General features: G+C 40.4%; 1 protein-coding gene across 2 annotated transcripts in view; it reads left to right on the top strand.

Annotated features, from left to right (window-relative positions):
• trim67 (tripartite motif containing 67) overlaps positions 1 to 18077 on the top strand; it is a 64777-nt gene that overhangs the window by 1148 nt on the left and 45552 nt on the right. For both annotated transcript variants that reach the window (XM_072559047.1, XM_072559040.1), the window contains exons 2-3: positions 11447 to 11542; positions 14945 to 15067. In XM_072559047.1, coding sequence (XP_072415148.1) covers positions 11447 to 11542; positions 14945 to 15067 — 219 coding nt within the window. The remainder of the gene's footprint in view (positions 1 to 11446; positions 11543 to 14944; positions 15068 to 18077) is intronic.

Here is an 18077-nt window from a genome sequence, read left to right as displayed (position 1 = left end):
CGACTGACTGTGTGGAGTTTGCACAATATCCCCGTGTCTGCGTGGGTTCCCTCCGGGTGCTCCGGTTTCCTCCCACACTCCAAAGATGTGCAGGTCAGGTGAATTGGCCATGCTAAATTGCCCATAGTGTAGGTAAGGGGTAAATGTAGGGGTATGGTTGGGTTGCGCTTCGGCGGGTCGTGTGGACTTGTTGGGCCGAAGGGCCTGTTTCCACACTGTAAGTAATCTAATCTAATCTAATCTAACAGTGTCTTTCATGTCCTAATCGTCCTGATCTATCAGAATCGACACTGCTTTATGTGTAGCTGCGTGGTTAATGAAGAGAGTTGATGTATAAGTATCGCTTTTCAATTAAGAAATGCTTGCTGCCTCCCCCGGCCTCCCCGGATCTTGATTAAAATTAATGCAACTACAGATTTTCGTGTTCAACCAACAATGACCTTGACTCTGAAAGATATTGAGGATGTTGCTTGTTATCTCCCACGTCAGGTATTGACTTATTGGGAATATTGGCTCAACTGGTAGGATTTTCTTCCAAACATTTTTATTTTCAAAGTTCCTTCCAGGTGGGTTGCAGTGGAGCCCACCTACCCTTTGTGAGAATGAGAGGGTCAAAACATAACAACACAGATATCCCATGCTGGGTACCACTGCAGTTTTCAGAGCCAACACTGTGGTCTTGGCTCACTGGGGATATCTGAGTGGAGATTGAACCTTTCAGCCTCTAAGTCAGTGGTGGGAATATTGATATTGTGCCAATGGTCACTCGTCCAAATTTGACTGTGTGGTTGGATGTCAGCCCAGTATTTAGAGACCATATTCCAGGATGTTAGACTTGAACCCTTCACCTCCTAACTCTGTGGTAGAAATGCTATCAGATGTCCAAAGGCTCTATTGAGATATCATTAGGTAAAATGAAGGACATCTGCAAAGAGATCAATTGGCATCTTGATAGTTATCCCTCTGTCCAATAATTCATTTATTTACCTTGTACTAAGTCTTGACGGTGTCCCCAAGCCATTCACGCTACCCACACTCAAGCTAGCTGGTGTGTTAGGTGAGGATTAAGGTTAACTTGCTTTAATTGTAATTTACTTGTCTTGTGCCATTCATTATGAATAGATTCCCATCCATACAGAGGAAGATTTGGGGGAGGGGAATGGAAGAATAAACTGAAGCACAATAAAAAGAGGAATGTAATTAACCTCTGGTGAACTGAGGCGAATGTAGATAGCATAGTCAAAGAGATGAATCACTGTAGTTAAAATCCATTAAGGAATATTGTTCTTAAATTATTGCCTCAAATGTAACATGTGTGGTCTGGCCTTACAATTGATTTGGGTTGTGTAATGTTTAAGATTCATATTCCTTTTTGGTCTGGATCTTGGTTTTGTTTATGTTCTATTGCTGTGAAATTAGATTTGTTACTTAAAACTCCCAGCATAATTTCCTGTCTTGAGAGCGAAAATAAAAACAGATACGCAGAAAAGCTGATTTGGAATTCTGATGTGCTGGCCTGTGGGGAAGTAAATTAGCTATTCTAATAGTTGCATGTGGGATTTGAGATGATGAGGTGTCATCCAACGCATCCTAAGATGACTCATACCTTTTAGTATTGGAATGGTTTTGATTTTCAGTGATCAGCAGGAGATTTTAGCTGAACAATGTAGTTATCATGGCTCCCACGCTAAGCCTTGGAGTCATATATTCAAGGGAGTAAATTTGGCAGCTGTTGGATGCAGAGCATGATCCATCACCACCTGACTCAGAGGTGAGAACATTTTTACCATGTCAATTGACATATCCTGATGTAAATTCGTGGCTGGATATCAATTCAGTATTTAAATATCATATTTTGATTTTTACTTACCATGACTGTTGGAGTGATGCCCAAAACCTTTACCTTTTGACTCAGAAGTGAAAATACACAGAAAGGTAAGGGAAGGGTCATTCATGCAATTTTCTTTTTACTTTCAATCTCCCTAGGATTAAGTATCTTACAATTTGTACCTGGCATGTGCATAGTGAGACAGAAGACATCTTGCTTTATACGTTTGATGACAATCCATTCATAACATATTTCCAATGTTGGGAGGAGCAATGAAGTAGATGTATTTCACTCAAACTACTTTCTGTTCATTCAATTTTCTTTTATTTGCTCATGGGATGTTCGTGTTGCTGGCTAGGCTAGCATTTATTGTGTATCACTAAATACCCAGGAGAAAGTGATGAGCTGTCATCACAGACTATTGCAGTTATTGGAGTGCAGAGTGCAGAGATACCTACAGTGCTATTGGCAAGAGAGTTCCAGTTTTTTGACCTAATAACAGTGAAGGAATGGTGATATACTTCCAAGTCAGGATAAGGTAACTTAGAGGGGAACTTGCACTGGGTGGTGTTACCATGCAGCTCTGCCCCTGTCCATCTGAGTGGTAGAAATCATGAGTTTGCAAGGTGCTGTTTCAGGAGCCTTAGTGAATTACTGCTGTGCATCTTGTAGGTAGTGCACACTGAACTTGATTGCTTTGAACTTCTCAAATCCAGTTGTGTTTGCATCCATTCAATTGAATGGTGACTATTCCGTCTTAAAAAACTTTAAAATATACTCAAAGGACAAGACATTAGTAGGAAATCAGAGAAATGGTGAGCTACAAAAAGCTTCCTTCCTGTACTAGAGAATTCTACTCTCCTCTCTTAAATAAACAATACAAATCTATTGAGGGCACAACAGAAAAATGTCTTAATGCTAGCAATAGCTGAGATTGAAAGATTTTGGGGGGCTACTGCAAATTTTGGTTCTGTGTTATATTATCTTTCAGGTTAGGCATCACTACAGGTGGATCCTGTGTCCCTGACTAGATGCTGTCACTGAGCTACTCACCACTTGCTGCAAATTCTCCTTCAAGTTACACTATCCTGACTTGAAGTGGAAGTGCCGGCATTGGACTGGGGTGGATAAAGTTAAAAATCTGACTTGGAACTATATTGCTGTTCCTTCACTATTGTTCGGTCATTATACTGGATGGTGGAGGGAATGAATGTTGAATATAATAGGAGGACTGTCTATCAAGTGGGCAGCGCTGTTCTAGATGGTGTTAACTTTGTGTATTGTTGAAGCTGCACCCATACAAGCAAATGAGAGTATTGTATCATACTCCTGAGTAGTGCCATAGAAGGTGAAGAGGCATCGGGGAGATAGGAAATTATTTTCTTTTTGCAGAATTCATAGTCCCTGACCTGCTACTGTAGTCACAGAATTTATATGGTCAGTACAGCTCAGTTTCTGGTCAATGGTAACCCCAAGGCTGCTAATAGTGGGGTTTCAGTGGTGGTAATGCCATTAAACACTAAGGGATGATGATTACATACTCTCTCTTGTTAATGATGTTCATTGCCTGCCACTTGTACAGCACAAATGTTACTTGCCCCTTATGAACGAAATCTTGGATGTTTCTAGGTGTGGCCTCATATAGATATGGACTATTTCAGTATCTGAGGAATGTATGATCAAACAATGACCATTGCCACTTCTGACCTCATGATGGGGGAAAGATCATTGATGTTTGGGTCTAGAACACTACCCTGAGGAAGAACTACAGGTCTGCTGTGGTGTCCCGGGGCTAAGATAATTGACCCCCAACAGCAGAACTAACTTCCTTTGTGCTTAGTATGATTTCCCCCTTCATGGGGTAGATATGCAGAGCCGTGACCTGCTTTGTTTGTCGGATTACTTAAGCATGTCTATCTCATGCTGCTTCTGCTGTTTCTCCAAGTAGTCCTGTGTTCTATGACAGACTGATACTTAATTTTTAGGTATGTCTGGTCTGTTCCTGTCATGCCCTTTTGCATTCTTCATTGAACCAAAGTTGATGTTTTGCTTGATCATAATATTAGAGTGGCAGATATGCCAAGCTTTGAGGCTGTAGATGGATACAAAGCTTTGAGTTCCACATCTGTTTGAACTCTGACTCATTTCACACAAAGATAGTAGTACAAAACATGATGGACAGTTTCCTTCCTACAAAGAAAGTTCAAAGGTCACTCCTACCAATCACCTCATGGATTGTGCATCTGCACCAGGTTAATTGACAAAGGCGAGGTCAAGTAGATTTTTCCCTCTTGCTGGTTCCTTAACTCAGTTTAGCAGGTATGTTTGTTAGGACTCAGCCAGCTCAGATAGTTAGGGACACAGGGTCCACCTGAAGTGATGCTGAATCAACGCAGAACCAAAATTTGCAATAGCCCCCCAAAATCTTTCAATCTCAGCTGTTGCTAGCATTAAGACATTTTTCCTATTCTGCCCTCAATAGATTTGTAATGTTTATTTAAGAGAGGAGAATAGAATTCTCTAGTACAGGAAGGAAGCTTTTTGTAGTCCACCATTTCTCTGATTTCCTACTAATTTCTTGTCCTTTGAGTATATTTTAAAGTTTTAAGATGGAATAGTCACCATTCAATTGAATGGATGCAAACACAACTGGATTTGAGAAGTTCAAAACAATCAAGTTCAGTTAGCATACTATCATTGTAGTCTGTATCTATCCTTTCCTCTAAGATAGAACAGAGAACTGTGAATATTTCATGTGTGAAACAAAAAATGAAATTGCTCGAAATACTCAGCAGGTCTGGCAGTGTCTGTGGAAAGGAAACAGAGTTAATATTTTGAGTTCAATGACTTTCTTCAGAATTATTAGTAATGAAGAAAACATGGCATTTATGCTGATGACAGTAGAAGATGTAGGTGTGATCTTTCAGGAATCACTGGAGTTAGGGAGGGATCCAGAGGACTGGAAAATGGCTAATGCAACACTCGTGTTTAAGAAGGAGGGAGGCAGAATACAGGAAACGATAGACCAGTTAGCCTGACCTTGGTATTGGCAAGATTTTAGATTCCATTATTAAGAATGAGATAGCGGAGTACTTGGAAGGGCCTGGTAAAATAGGGCTGATTCACCTTTCAAGCATGAGAAATGCTTGACAAACCGGTTAGAATTCCTTGAGGAGGTAACGAGTATGTTAGACAAAGAACAGCCAGTGGACATGATGTATTTGGATTTCCAGGAGGCCTTTGACAAGGTGCTGCACAAGAGGCTGCTGAATAAGATAAGAGCCCATGGTGTTAAGGTCAAACTACTGGCGTGGATAGAGAATTGGCTGACTGACAGAAGGCAGAGAGTATGGATGAAAGGATCTTTTCCAGGATGCCAGGTGGTGACTAGTGGAGTTCTGCTGGGATCAGTGTTGGGACCACAGCTATTCATGTTAGACATTAACAATCTGGACAAATGAACTGAGGGCATTGTTGCTACGTTTGTAGATGTCACAAAGATAGGTGAAGGGACAGGTAGTGATGAGGGCTGGGGAGGCTGCTGAAGGATTTGGACAGGCTAGGAGATTGGGCTAAGTAGTGGTAGATAGAATACAACATGGGAATGTGTGATGTCATGCACTTTGGTAGGAATAATGAGAAAATGCTTCAGAATTCTGAAGCACAAAGAAACATGAGAATCTAGTTCTCTTAAGGATTCTCTTAAGATTAACATGCAGGTGTAGTTAGCAGTTATGGAGACAAATGCAATGTTTGCATTTTTATTTCAAGAGGGCTAGAATTCAAGAGCAAAGATGTACTGCTGAAGCTGTGTAAGGCTCTGGTAAGACCACATTTCAAGTTTTGTGAGCAGTTATGGATCCCTAGCTAAGGAAACATGTGCTGTAATTGTAGGGGATTCACATTAAGTTGACAAGTATGATCCGGGGATGAAGGGCTTCTCGTATGAAGAGAGGTCTGTCTCTGTACTCGATGGAATTTAGAAGAACGAGCGGGGGATTTGATTGAAACTTCCAGAATACAGAGGGGCCTGGATAGAGTGGATGTGGAGAAGATATTTTCAGTACTAGCAGAGCCTCGGAACTGAGGTCATAGCCTCAGAATGAAGGGATCACCCTTTTGAACTGAGGAGGAATTTCTTCAGCCAAAGGGTGGTTAATCTGTGATACTCATTGCTGCAGTGCTGTGGAAGCCAAGTCATTGAGTGTGTTTAGGGCAGAGGTAGATAGATAGGTTCATGATTGGTAAGGGGATCAAGGGTTGCGGAGAGAAAACATAAAAATAGGGTTGAGAAACATATCAGCCATGATCAAATGATGGAGTAGGCTCAATGGCCTGAATGGCCTAATTCAACTCCCATATCTTATGATTGTATGGACAGGGGGGTGGGGAAAAGGAGTGAGCTATTAGGTAGCGACGGAACTCAGAGCCAGAGAAATACAGTTAGGCAGTCAAAGGGATTGCTGATAGTAAACCAGGGAAGGAGAAAAGCTGATGATAGGGATAATGAGTAGGTGAAAATAGGTTGGCTCTTCTGAAAACAGGAGAAAGTGAGGACTGCAGATGCTGGCAATCAGAGCTGAAAAATGAGTTGCTGGAAAAGCGCAGCAGGTCAGGCAGCATCCAAGGAGCAGGAGAATCGACGTTTCGGGCATAAGCAGCCTATGTCATGACAAAGCCTGAGGTATGGGGATGGGTTGAAGACATGGAAGGAGCGAGGCTCAGCGCAAGCTGAAAAGATTGTATGTCATCTTCCTTGTGAGGCCCGTACAGCTTTCTGGCTAACTATCACCCATCCCTTCGTCTGCCTGATTTCCTTTCTCACTCTCAGGTCTCCATCTCTACCTCCCCACACACTCCTCCTCCATCCACTCCAACCCCCTGGTATCAGCATAAATACCATCTTTACTTAGCTGCTATCGGTTCTGAAGAACTTGAAAGATTAACTTTCCTTCTACAGATGCTAAAAGATCTACTGAGTTCATCCAACAATTAGTGTTGCCACAGTAAGTAGGATCTTCCAGTTGCTCTACAGCAACTCCCAAGCTTACTTTGACACCACATTAACCTCTGCTATCAAGAAAGAGATGCACAATAATATAATGAAGGCAGCATCACTTATTTTCCATGCATCATTGTTATTCTCCAAATTGCATGCTATCATTAAAAGGTATGATTCAGTGGACAAGCTATGTAACTGGAAGGCTTTCAAGTTATTTTCACCAACCACCTACGTACCTGTTACCATGCATTGCAACTCAGATGGTAAAGTGGCTCAGATGGTTTATTGTTAATCTGATTATATGATGCAGAGCAACAGAGATTTACAGTATTGAGAATCTAAGCAAATCAGAAATTGAGTTTTTAACAGATCTTTGCTAGACTGTGAGATTATTATAAAGGATTAATTGTCTCGTTCTCAGCTAGCATATTATTCAGAAATATCATATACTTATATTATCATAAAAAGTGAAATTAGCATTTATATAGTGCCTTATATAAGGGTAGCATCATCTACATCATAGTTATAGAGTCATAGAGATGTACAGCACGGAAACAGACCCTTTGGTCCAACTCATCCATGCCGACCAGATAAACTAAACTAATCTAGTCCCATTTTCTAGCACATATCCCTCTAAACCCTTCCTATTCATATACCCATCCAGATGTCTTTTAAATGTTGTAACTGTACCAGCCTCCACCACTTACTCTGGCAGCTCATTCCATACATGCATCACCCTCTACATGAAAAAGTTGCCCCTTAGGTCCCTTTTAAATTTTTCCCCTTTCACTCTAAACTATGCCCTCTAGTTCTGGACTACCCCATCCCAGGGAAAAGACCTTGTCTATTTAACCTAGCCATGCCCCTAATGATTTTACAAACCTCTGTAAAGTCACCCCCTCGACCTCCGACACTCCAGGGAATAATACCCCAGCCTATTCAGCCTCTCCCTTTAGCTCAAACCATCCAACCCTGGCAAGCCTAGTAAATCTTTTCTGAACCCTTTCAAGTTTCACAACATCCTTCTGATAGGAGGGAGACTAGAATTACTCACAATATTCCAAAAGTGGCCTAACCAATGTCCTGTACAGCCGCAACATGATCTTTCAACTCCTATACTGAATGTTCTGACCAATAAAGGAAAGCATACCAAACACCTTCTTCCCTATCCTATCTACCTGCAATTCCATTTTCAAGGAACTATGAACCTGCACCCAAGGTCTCTTTGTTGAGCAACACTCCCCAGGACCTTATCATTAAGTGTATAATCAACTAGGGGAAAGTGAGGACTTCAGAGTCGAAGAGTGTGGTGCTGGAAAAGCACAGCTGGTCGGGCAGCATCTGAAGAGCAGGAGAATCGATGTTTCAGGCATAAGCTCTTCATCATTAAGTGTATAAGCCCTGCCCTGATTTGCCTTTCCAAAATGCAGCGCCTCACATTTATCTAAATCGAACTCCATCTGCCACTCCTTGGCCCATTGGTCCATCTGTCAAGATCCCATTATTCTCTGATGGGATACATTGTGTTGTCTGAGCAAAACAAACCTCAATCCAGATTTAACCTGGTGAAAAAATTGTTTATTTTCACTTCTAACTCTATATATTTTATTCTGCTTACAGTGTCAATGGGACAATTGTTTCATATTCAGTCAAAGTCAGTATCATAGTTAGAAATCAGGTCATTTTATCACTGGGGTACATTCTATCATTACATGCAGATAGTATTTCATCAATCTATTACTGTACCTAGCAGCTCCACAATCCATAACATGTTCAAGAAAGTTATTGAATTATTTTAGGAATACAACTGTTACTTAGATAAATGTGGCAGCCAATTAGTACTTAATATACCGAGTCTGATCTTCTTTTACCTGCTCCACCTGGCATATGCGAGTAAACCTTACCCTCACAGGTAAGTTCTTTAAAGAGATCTGGCCCTTTCTCTTCAACCAACCCCTGACAAGGCTATATATTCTGGTGCAGCTTTTTAGCTTCCACTGTGTTTTTTTTGATCACTTCAACAAAACTAACTGGCTTATCCAGTTTTCCCACATCCATCTTCCCAGTGCTTTTTCCAAACCACCAACACTGTGACATCATGTGGCCAATTTTATTGCAGTGAAAACACCTTTTTTTGAACTTCGTTTTCTCCCTCATGGGTTTCCTTTTTACCCTGTGATAAAGTATCTTTACTATCTCAGTGAGATCTCCTTTTACCTTACCATTGGAGGATTTCTCTTTTCCCCAATTTCTTTCCCTCACCGACTGAAATTGATGTCAGAAGTCAAACTTTGATAAATGAACCAGTTCATAATCATCCGCCATTTTCACTGCTAATCTTGCAATTTTAACTCTCTGCTCTTCCACGAGTTCTCACTGTTTCAGAAAGTGAATTTTTGACCTCCTCCACAATAATATTTTCTCTATTTATTTCATCAATTTTCAATGCCCTTATCCACCGAGCAAGATTACTTTGTTTGGTCCTTTCAAATTCAATGTACGTTTGACCGGGGTCCCTTCTTAGATTCCTGAAATATTGTCTGTAGGCCTCTGGTATTAGCTTATGTGCGGTTAAGATGGCATTTTCCATCTTATTATACTCCCAAATGCCTCATCTGATGGCGATGCAAATACCTCGCTAGCTCTACCTATTAATTTTGTTTGGATCAACAATATCCAAATGGTCACCAGCTACTTTGTTTGTTTAATCACTTTATCAAGTGAAATGTCAAAAGCTTCTATATCCTTGTTTTTGAAATTAGCCAACGGTTGAACATAATTAAACAGATCCGCACTGGACCTTTCACTATCATGGGTTTGCTCTCGCTATCCTCTTCAGTAAGCATACCTTCTACGTAAGAACATAAGAAATAGGAGCAGGAGTAGGCCACAAAGCCCATTGAGCCTGTTCCACCATTCAATAAAATAGTGGCTGATCTTTTCGTGGGCTCAGCTCCACTTACGCGCACACTCACCATAACCATTAATTCTGTTACTGTTCAAAAATCTATCTATCTTTGCCTTAAAAACATTCAACGCGCCAGCCTCAACTACTCCAAAGGGCAGGGAATTCCACAGATTCACAACCGTTTGGGTGAAGAAGTTCCTCCTCAACTCTGCTAAATCTTCTCCCCCTTACCTTGAGGCTATGCCACCTAATTTTAGTTTCACCTGACAGTGAAAGCAACCTCCCTGCTTCTATCATATGTATTCTCTTCATAGTTTTATTTGTTTCTATAAGATTCCCCTAATTTTTTTCCAAACTCCAATGAGTATAGTTCCAGTCCACTCAATCTCACCTCATAAACCAACTCTCTCAATTCTGGAATCAAGTGAACCTCCTCTGCATTCCGCAACCCCCCCCCCCTTTCTTTTTGTTCTGCCAAAGCTATTCTTTACTTTTCATTCGTCTCTAATTCAAGCTGCTTCAATTGCAATTGAATTTTAGCCATTTCCAAAGATTCTGATGACGTTCCTGGCAATTATAAATGCTCCACGAATGCCACAAATATCTTTCCTTTCTTAGCAGACACAGGCAACCCCAATTCCAGCTTGTTTGCCAATTCTGAAACCCTTGCCTTGCTTACTGTCTGTAAAACTCCTGAGGTGGCTTCTTCCACCCTCTAGGAAACTCTTACCGACCGAAAGAGCCATTACTACACAAGGCACTCTGTTTAAACCAACCAAATTCAACACGTGAAATAAAATACACTAATACTTACCTTTGATTTCAATAATCCCAAATCCTGGAATTCGAGATTTTGATCCTGACAAAAGCCCCCAATAATTATGGACCAGACCAGACCAGACCCCTCAAAATATATTAAGAAGGTAGCCTAGACCCTTACTGTTTCTTAATTTCAAGGTAAATGTCAGGTACTGTGTGCCAGATGTAACTACTCGATGTTAAGCAAAACACAATTTATTTAAACATTATAGTTAAAATGCAACTAAAAAAAGAAGAATTTGGAATAATTTAACTCTATTGATAAACTTAACAGAATAATAGGCATCGTAACTATTACTAATTAATTGTTCTAATATTGTAACACTTCATAAGCACACCCTTGACAAAAGGTAAATTCAGTATAACAGATTTATCTCATATGCAGTCTAGCAGCTGAGGAAGAGAACCCCTAAATTTTGACTGTATCCGAGAGAGGGAAAAGTAGCTCCTATTTTTTCAAGACCTCAACAGCAACTGTTGCTGAAAACTAAAATTTCCTGGTTCTGTGGGTCTGAGCTTGATCACAACCACTTAGGCTGAGTTTATTATTTTAGCTTTTAAAAAAATACACGAGGCTTCACAAGTTGTTTATCTTTTCATAGACTTCTCGTCACCTATACTCTCTCTTGAATCAAATTAACACTGTCTCTAAAAGAAACCAGGACAAATTGCACCTCTTAAAGCCACAGCATTGTTGCAATTTGTTATTGTGTTTTAAGCACTGACTTAGATGTGTAAGGGGTTGAAATCATAGGTTTCTTTTTTGGGAGAGTTTTACCCAAAGAACCAACCTTCCATATATAACTTGAAGGTGAGACTAGAAAGTGAAACTTCATGACTGAAATGTGTAAATGGAAAACTATTGACCCTGCAAATTTTTATTTTCTAGGCTCAACTGTCTCAGGCATTAAATGGTGTGTCTGACAAAGCAAAGGAGGCCAAAGAGTTTTTGGTACATTTGAAAAATATGGTCCAATTAATTCAGGTAAGTTGAGTTTAAGATTTTGGACATCCCATGCATGGTTGCTTTGTGAAGTTTCAGTTGAAAGAAAATGGTCAAACACTCATGTTTTCTTTCAGTGGGTTCTGCTTGCCTACTTGCAGTATCTTGTAAACTACTACTTCCTTTCAGAGAAGATGCAGCTGCAAAAAGCAATTTGGATAATTGTGATGGACAATGAATGAACTGCTCACATCACTGAATTAACCTTTCTGTCTGTTGCCATTAGCATGAAATTTCTGATCCCAGCAATATTTATTGATAGACCCCTCAATACAGAGCAGCCTGGATAAGTGCCAGATTTGGGTACAATGATTGTAAACCAAGAAGCTAGATTGGACAGTGTTAATTTGATTCAAGGAGCTGCAGTGAAATCAAAAATTATGGTAACAGATCTAATATACTTGATGGGTTACTTGTAGGCATATAGTTGGAGAAAGGAGTGCTATGATGAGTCAACTAAGAGAATAAACAAGGTCTAAAATGTCTTATTAAAATAAAATAATCCACATTGTAGACAAAGAGAAAATACTGTAAGCATGCAGCTATTTTCAATTAAGTATTGGGAATTATTTTACAATGTAACTTATTTGGACTTTAGTAAAGCCCTTGATAAAGTTCTCCATGGTAGACTAATTAGTAAAGTTAGATCACATGGGATTCAGGGTGAGCTTGCCAATTAGAAACAAATTGGCTTTCTGGTAGGAGACAGAAGGTGGTAGTAGAAGGTTGTTTTTCAGACTGGAAGCCTGTGACCTTGTGAAGCAGCATTTTTACACAGAGAATGGTTGGTGTGTGGAATGAACTGCCAGAGGAAGTGATGGATGCAGGTACACTTACAATGTTTAAAGGCCATCTGGATAAGTACAGGAATAGGAAAGGTTTTGAGGAAAATGGGCCAAATGCAGGCAGGTTGAATTGAATTTAATTTATTGTCACACATACTGAGGCACAGTGAAAAGCTTTGCCTTGCAAGCAATACAGGCAGATCACATAGTTAAGTAACATAGATAAGTAAATACTAGGTAAACAGCGGCAGAAACCAAAACACAGGTACAGGCGAATGTTAAGAGTTTGTGAGTCCATTCAGTATTCTAACAACAGCAGGGTAGAAACTGTTTTGAAACCGGCTGGTGCATGTGTTCAGGCTTCTGTACCTTCTCCTTTATGGTAGAGGGTGGGATGGATCTTTGAGAATGTTGGTGGCCTTTCCTTGACAGCAGGCCCGGGAGATGGATTCTGTAGATGGGAGGTTGGTCTTTGTGATTGTCCGGGCTGAGTTCACCACTCTCTGTAACCATCTCTGATCTTGAATGGTACACTTGCCATACCAGTTGGTGATACATCCAGACAAAATGCTCTCGATGGCACACCTATAAAAATTGACAAGGGTATTTGCTGTCATGTCAAATTTTCTCAGCTTACCTAAGGAAGAAGAGATATTGTTGGGCCTTTATGACCAGTGCATCCACATGAAGAGTCCAAGAAAGCTTGTTGTGGATGACCACTCCCAGGAGCTTGACTTTCTCCACTCGTTCCACCTCTGTGCTGTTAGTGTATAGGTGGGCATGAGTAACATCCCGCCAAAAGTCAATAATGAGTTCCCTGGTTTTGCTGGCATTGAGAACTAGGTGAGACTAGTTTAGTTTGGGAACGTAGTCAGTGTGGATTGGTTGATGCTGTATGACTCTATGACTTTCTGACATGTGATCTAAGAACTGTAGAAACTTAAATGATGTTTCCATATATTAAATTCTGTGGTAAATTTGCTTATTTTTAAACTAAATTTATCTTTTTGTCTGCCTTGCCGCATTGCCTACTCTATGATTACTGCCAATGTCTTTTTAACCTGCAGAACAAGGAGCTTTGTTTTTTTTTGCTTCGTGCTTCTACATTCATTGTTGCTCAGATTGGAGTCTAAGAGTGAGACCTGGGTAGGGGTTCATCACTGGTGTAAGCCACTTGTACGTTCATCTGTCACAGTCTGTAGCATCTGGTGTTAGAAATATTTGCTAGCCTTATTTTAAACATAAATGTTTTTGTGTAAAGTACACACAATCAAACAATGAATTTTTAAAAATTGTAAACTATATTTATACTAAAAGTTTGAGTAAAGAAATATTATTTTAATTTGTTGATGGTGATATTTGCAAAAGTAAAATATTTTGGGCAGAATCTTATTGGAGTCTGAGTGACGTGGGGTATGGCAAAATGAGTGGTGGAATTGGGCAAGGTGTTTGTCAAGGTGTTTATCTTGGACACTTTTCCCAAGCAGCATGTTGAGATTCTTGCTAGGAAGCAGAAAATTTCCATGTGATATAAATATTGCATGTTAAACAACTTGCTAACAGCCTCACCAGAAGTGGGAAAGATGTTTCAGTCAATAGTTAGAGTGGTAGAGCACGAAACTTGGTGGGAGGTAGGTCCAGTCACAGAAAGAGAGAGTGAGGGTGAGGTATCACCGAGAAGCTGTTGACATTTATACTGGCAGGGTGGAAAAGGGCATTAACATTCTTTGTTCAGTGTTGTACATTTCTCCAAACAACTGAATCTACTTTAACTGGATAGCAACTTCAGAGCAGGTTGATGTAGTTTGCTGTCCTGGAGAAAAGGAAATCTTGTCTGTACACCAACCCATCCATCAAGATCTCCAGGACCATGACTGTAAAGCGGAGTGAGAAATTTCCCCTGTCTGCCAATTCTGGGCAAATGTCTGGAACTGTACAGGGCTAGTCTGTCCAGGTGCAAAATGGCTTTTTAAAGATGGCACCAGTGCCAGAGACGACCGTCAATTCCAGAATCTCCAGTGAGTGTTGAGTTATTCTGGGAACGACGCATGGTAAGGTGGTCAGATTTGGACGTGATACTTGCCATAAGAGTTGAAATGCCAATTAGTACGGTGAATTTAGTACTTTATGACAAGAAAACTCACTCGGTCTCACAGCAAGAATCACTCCACCAAACTCAATGTGGCTCATACCTGGGCAAAAAACCATAAGCCTTTGTGTTGCATCTATAAATAGTTTTTCAATAGAAACTATTAAATAGGAGCAAATTACTGCAGATGCTGGAATCTGTACTGAAAACAAAAAGTGCTGGAAATCACAGCAGGTCTGCCAATATCACACTCCAATCACTTAATCTGCATGGTCAGCACCCTTTCTCCCCTAGCACTCCCCCCAGCCACCATTGCATAAACTCTGCCCCCTCCAAACTCATATCAGCTCTGATGGAGAATCATCTAGGCTCGAAACGTTAGCATGCTCTCTCTCCATGGATGCTGCCTGACTCACCGTGATTTCCAGCATTTTTTGTTTTCAACATTATAAATAGATCTGACACCCAATGTTTCTAACCTTCACTGTAATTCTCTTTTCCATTTTATAGGAGAATGGAGTGGAAGTTGAGGCATGCCTTGTGGCACAGTGTGATGCACTTGTTGATGCATTAAATCGCCAGAAAGCCAAGTTACTTACTAGAGTTACCAAGGAGCGGGAATTTAAACTAAAGGTGAGTCCATGACAAAATAGTGATTATGACATTAATCACACTTGTAATGCAATAATATTTAATAATATTTATGAAATGATAAATTCATGCAGAACAGAAAAAAGCCATTGAGCCTGTTTGCTCTTTGAAAAACGAATTCTGCTCCTTTTCCCCACAGTGCTGGAAATGTTTCCTTGAAGTGAATATTTGACTTACTTTTGAAAGGTTCACCATCATTCCAGATCCTAATTTCTCCTCTGGTACTTCAGCCGATTATTTTAAATCTTTGTCCTCTGGTTACTGACTGCCCTATAAGTTTCTCTCTTTTTCCTCCTTTGAAATCCTTCATTGAATAGAAGTCCTAAAAACAATTTCTATTTAATGCTCTTTGCTTCCTGAAGGGAATAATCTCATCTTTTCCAGCCTCCACATAAATGAAGTCCCTCATCCACGACATCAATTTTTTAGATCTCTTCAAGTCTTTTCAATTTTAAGCATTAACTTTGTAAAATTTTGTTTATAGTCATTATAAAATGAAGAACTGGGTTTTGCTTGAAAATATTCAAAGTTTACATAATATCGTGTTTTACAAGTTAAATGTTTAAATGTTAAATATTAATTTGGATGACATAGCCAAATTCATTTAGAAACTGTGGAAAAGACCAACCATTAAGTTAAATTAATTGTTACATAAACCAAATAAAGATAAAATAGTTACCAAAAAATCCAACTAAGAATTCAGAAGAAATGACTTTACACAGAGAAAAGTTAGAATGTGGAACCCACTGCAGCAAAGCACAGTTGAGGTGAATAGCATAAATATATTTATCTACATTCCTCTCAAATTCATGATGGAGAAAGGAATTCAGGGTGTGTTAATAGTTTTAGATGAAGAAGGGTGGGAGATGCTCATATGAAGGATGAACACAAGCATGGAGTGGTGGGCTGAATAAAAAAACATGGAAACATAGAAAGTAGGAGTAGGCCATTCGGCCATCAGCCTACTCCATCATTCAATATAATCATAGCTGATCATCCAACTCCGTACCCTATTGCTGCCTCTTCCTATATCTTTCGATCCATTTAGCCTAAGAAATCTATTGAACAAGCACAATCTACAGCTAGAGTAAGTTAAAAGTCACACAATGCCAGGTTATAGCCCAACAGGCTTATTTGGAAGTACAAGCTTTCAGAGCACTGCTCCTTTGTCAGATAGCTAGTGGGAGGGTTAAAGAACACAGAATTTATAACAAAAGATCAAAATGTCATACAACTGATGCAACATATTAAACAAACCTAGATTGCTGTTAAGTCTTTAATCGCTTAGCATGGTTTGCAGGTTTCGATTCATTAATATGTCCATTCCAGAACTTCCTTCAAGTCACATTCCCAAGATAAGGTTTAAAAAAAATAGACATCTCAGCTTAGACCATGCAATAAAGGTGAGAGATTAGAGTCTGTCTGTATTCGAACATTGAGTCAGATCGGGTCTATTTCCAAAGTAAGAATTTATAAAATGACATATGGACTGACTGCCTACAGATTGTGTGCTTTTTGAACAAAATACAAAATACCTGCAAATACAAATTCACCCATAGACGTGTGTGTGTGTGTGTGTGTGTGTGTGTGTGTGTGTGTGTGTGTGTGTGTGTGTGTGTGTGTGTGTGTGTGTGATCCTGTGTAAGAGTGCATGTATAGTGTAGTGGGGTCACCTGTAGTGTGACATGAACTGAAGACCCCGGTTGAGGCCATCCTCATGGATACCAAACTTGGCTTTCAGCTTCTGCTCGGTGACTCTGTGTTGTTGCGTATCCCAAAGTCCGCCTTGGAGAACGGTCACTCGAAGATCCAAGGCCGAATGTCCTTGACTGCTGAAGTGTTCCCTGACTGGGAGGGAATATTGGCACCTCTACATCATGGCTACCGTTGACATCACCAACTGCCGACTCAAAGTTGAGAAGCTCTCCAAGAAGATCCTGCATATCAACGCAATCATCAAGTTTCTGCAGAAATGCAAGAAAGCAGGAAAGATCCCAAAAGGACGATGGATCATGAGCCGACTCAAGTCAACCTACAACACAGCCTACACTTAGAGACTTTGCCATCATACCTCTCATGAACTCATCAGTCATGTAGTACACCAACTCTACAGCAGGCGCCATAACTTTGAAATCAAGATAGAGTCCTATTCTCAGTTTGCACTCAAGATATAGCAGTACAGTTATGAGACACTGCCAAGCAGACAAGGCGATGGAACTACACCACCTACATTCAAACCAAGGACAAGAAACTGGAGAAACTTGACATCACCAGCAGTAGCCAAGCCTCCCCGGCACCACAGTTGAAAACAGTACCACCATGGGGAAATTGATTGTCAACTTATTGGACCACACCCTTCAACTGGAAGAGATTGAAGTTCTCAGCTGAGGGCTCAACTTCTGTCCCACCACCAAAATGGACCCCAGTGGTCTTGTGACAGACAGGAAGGAATTCATCAGACAAATGAGACTCTGAGAATTCTTCCAGGGTGTTAGCAGTGATCCCAATGAGACAACCAATGAACCGGAACAATCATCAGAGAGATCTGTAGAGGTGTGACCAAAGGAGTCAATTTGGACCCCTCCAGTGGGCCACTGCCCTGGGCTTGACATGTATGTTCAAACCCTCAGGAATTGTGTAAATGCCAGATTCATCAACTGCACTCACAAGGTAGAGTACAACGTCACCCTATTACAATGTAACGCCATCCATGCTCTCAAAACCCATCACAACATTGTCATCATACCAGCAGACAAAGGAGGAGCCATCATCATTCGGAATACAACAGACTACTGCAAGGAAGTGTACTGACAACTGAACAACCAAGAAAACTACAGGCAACTACCGACCGATCTGACCAAAGAACAACCCATGAAATAAACAGATTGATGAAGACTTTTGATCCAGTTCCAGTTCTTTGCACTCTCATCCCACGTACTTCTCGCGTAGGGGACTTCTACTGCCTCTGAAGGTACACAAAGCCAAGAGACCT

This window comes from Chiloscyllium punctatum, chromosome 3 (genome assembly GCF_047496795.1).
Source record: "Chiloscyllium punctatum isolate Juve2018m chromosome 3, sChiPun1.3, whole genome shotgun sequence".
Taxonomy (NCBI): domain Eukaryota; kingdom Metazoa; phylum Chordata; class Chondrichthyes; order Orectolobiformes; family Hemiscylliidae; genus Chiloscyllium; species Chiloscyllium punctatum.
This window is presented reverse-complemented; position numbering and strand designations above follow the sequence as displayed.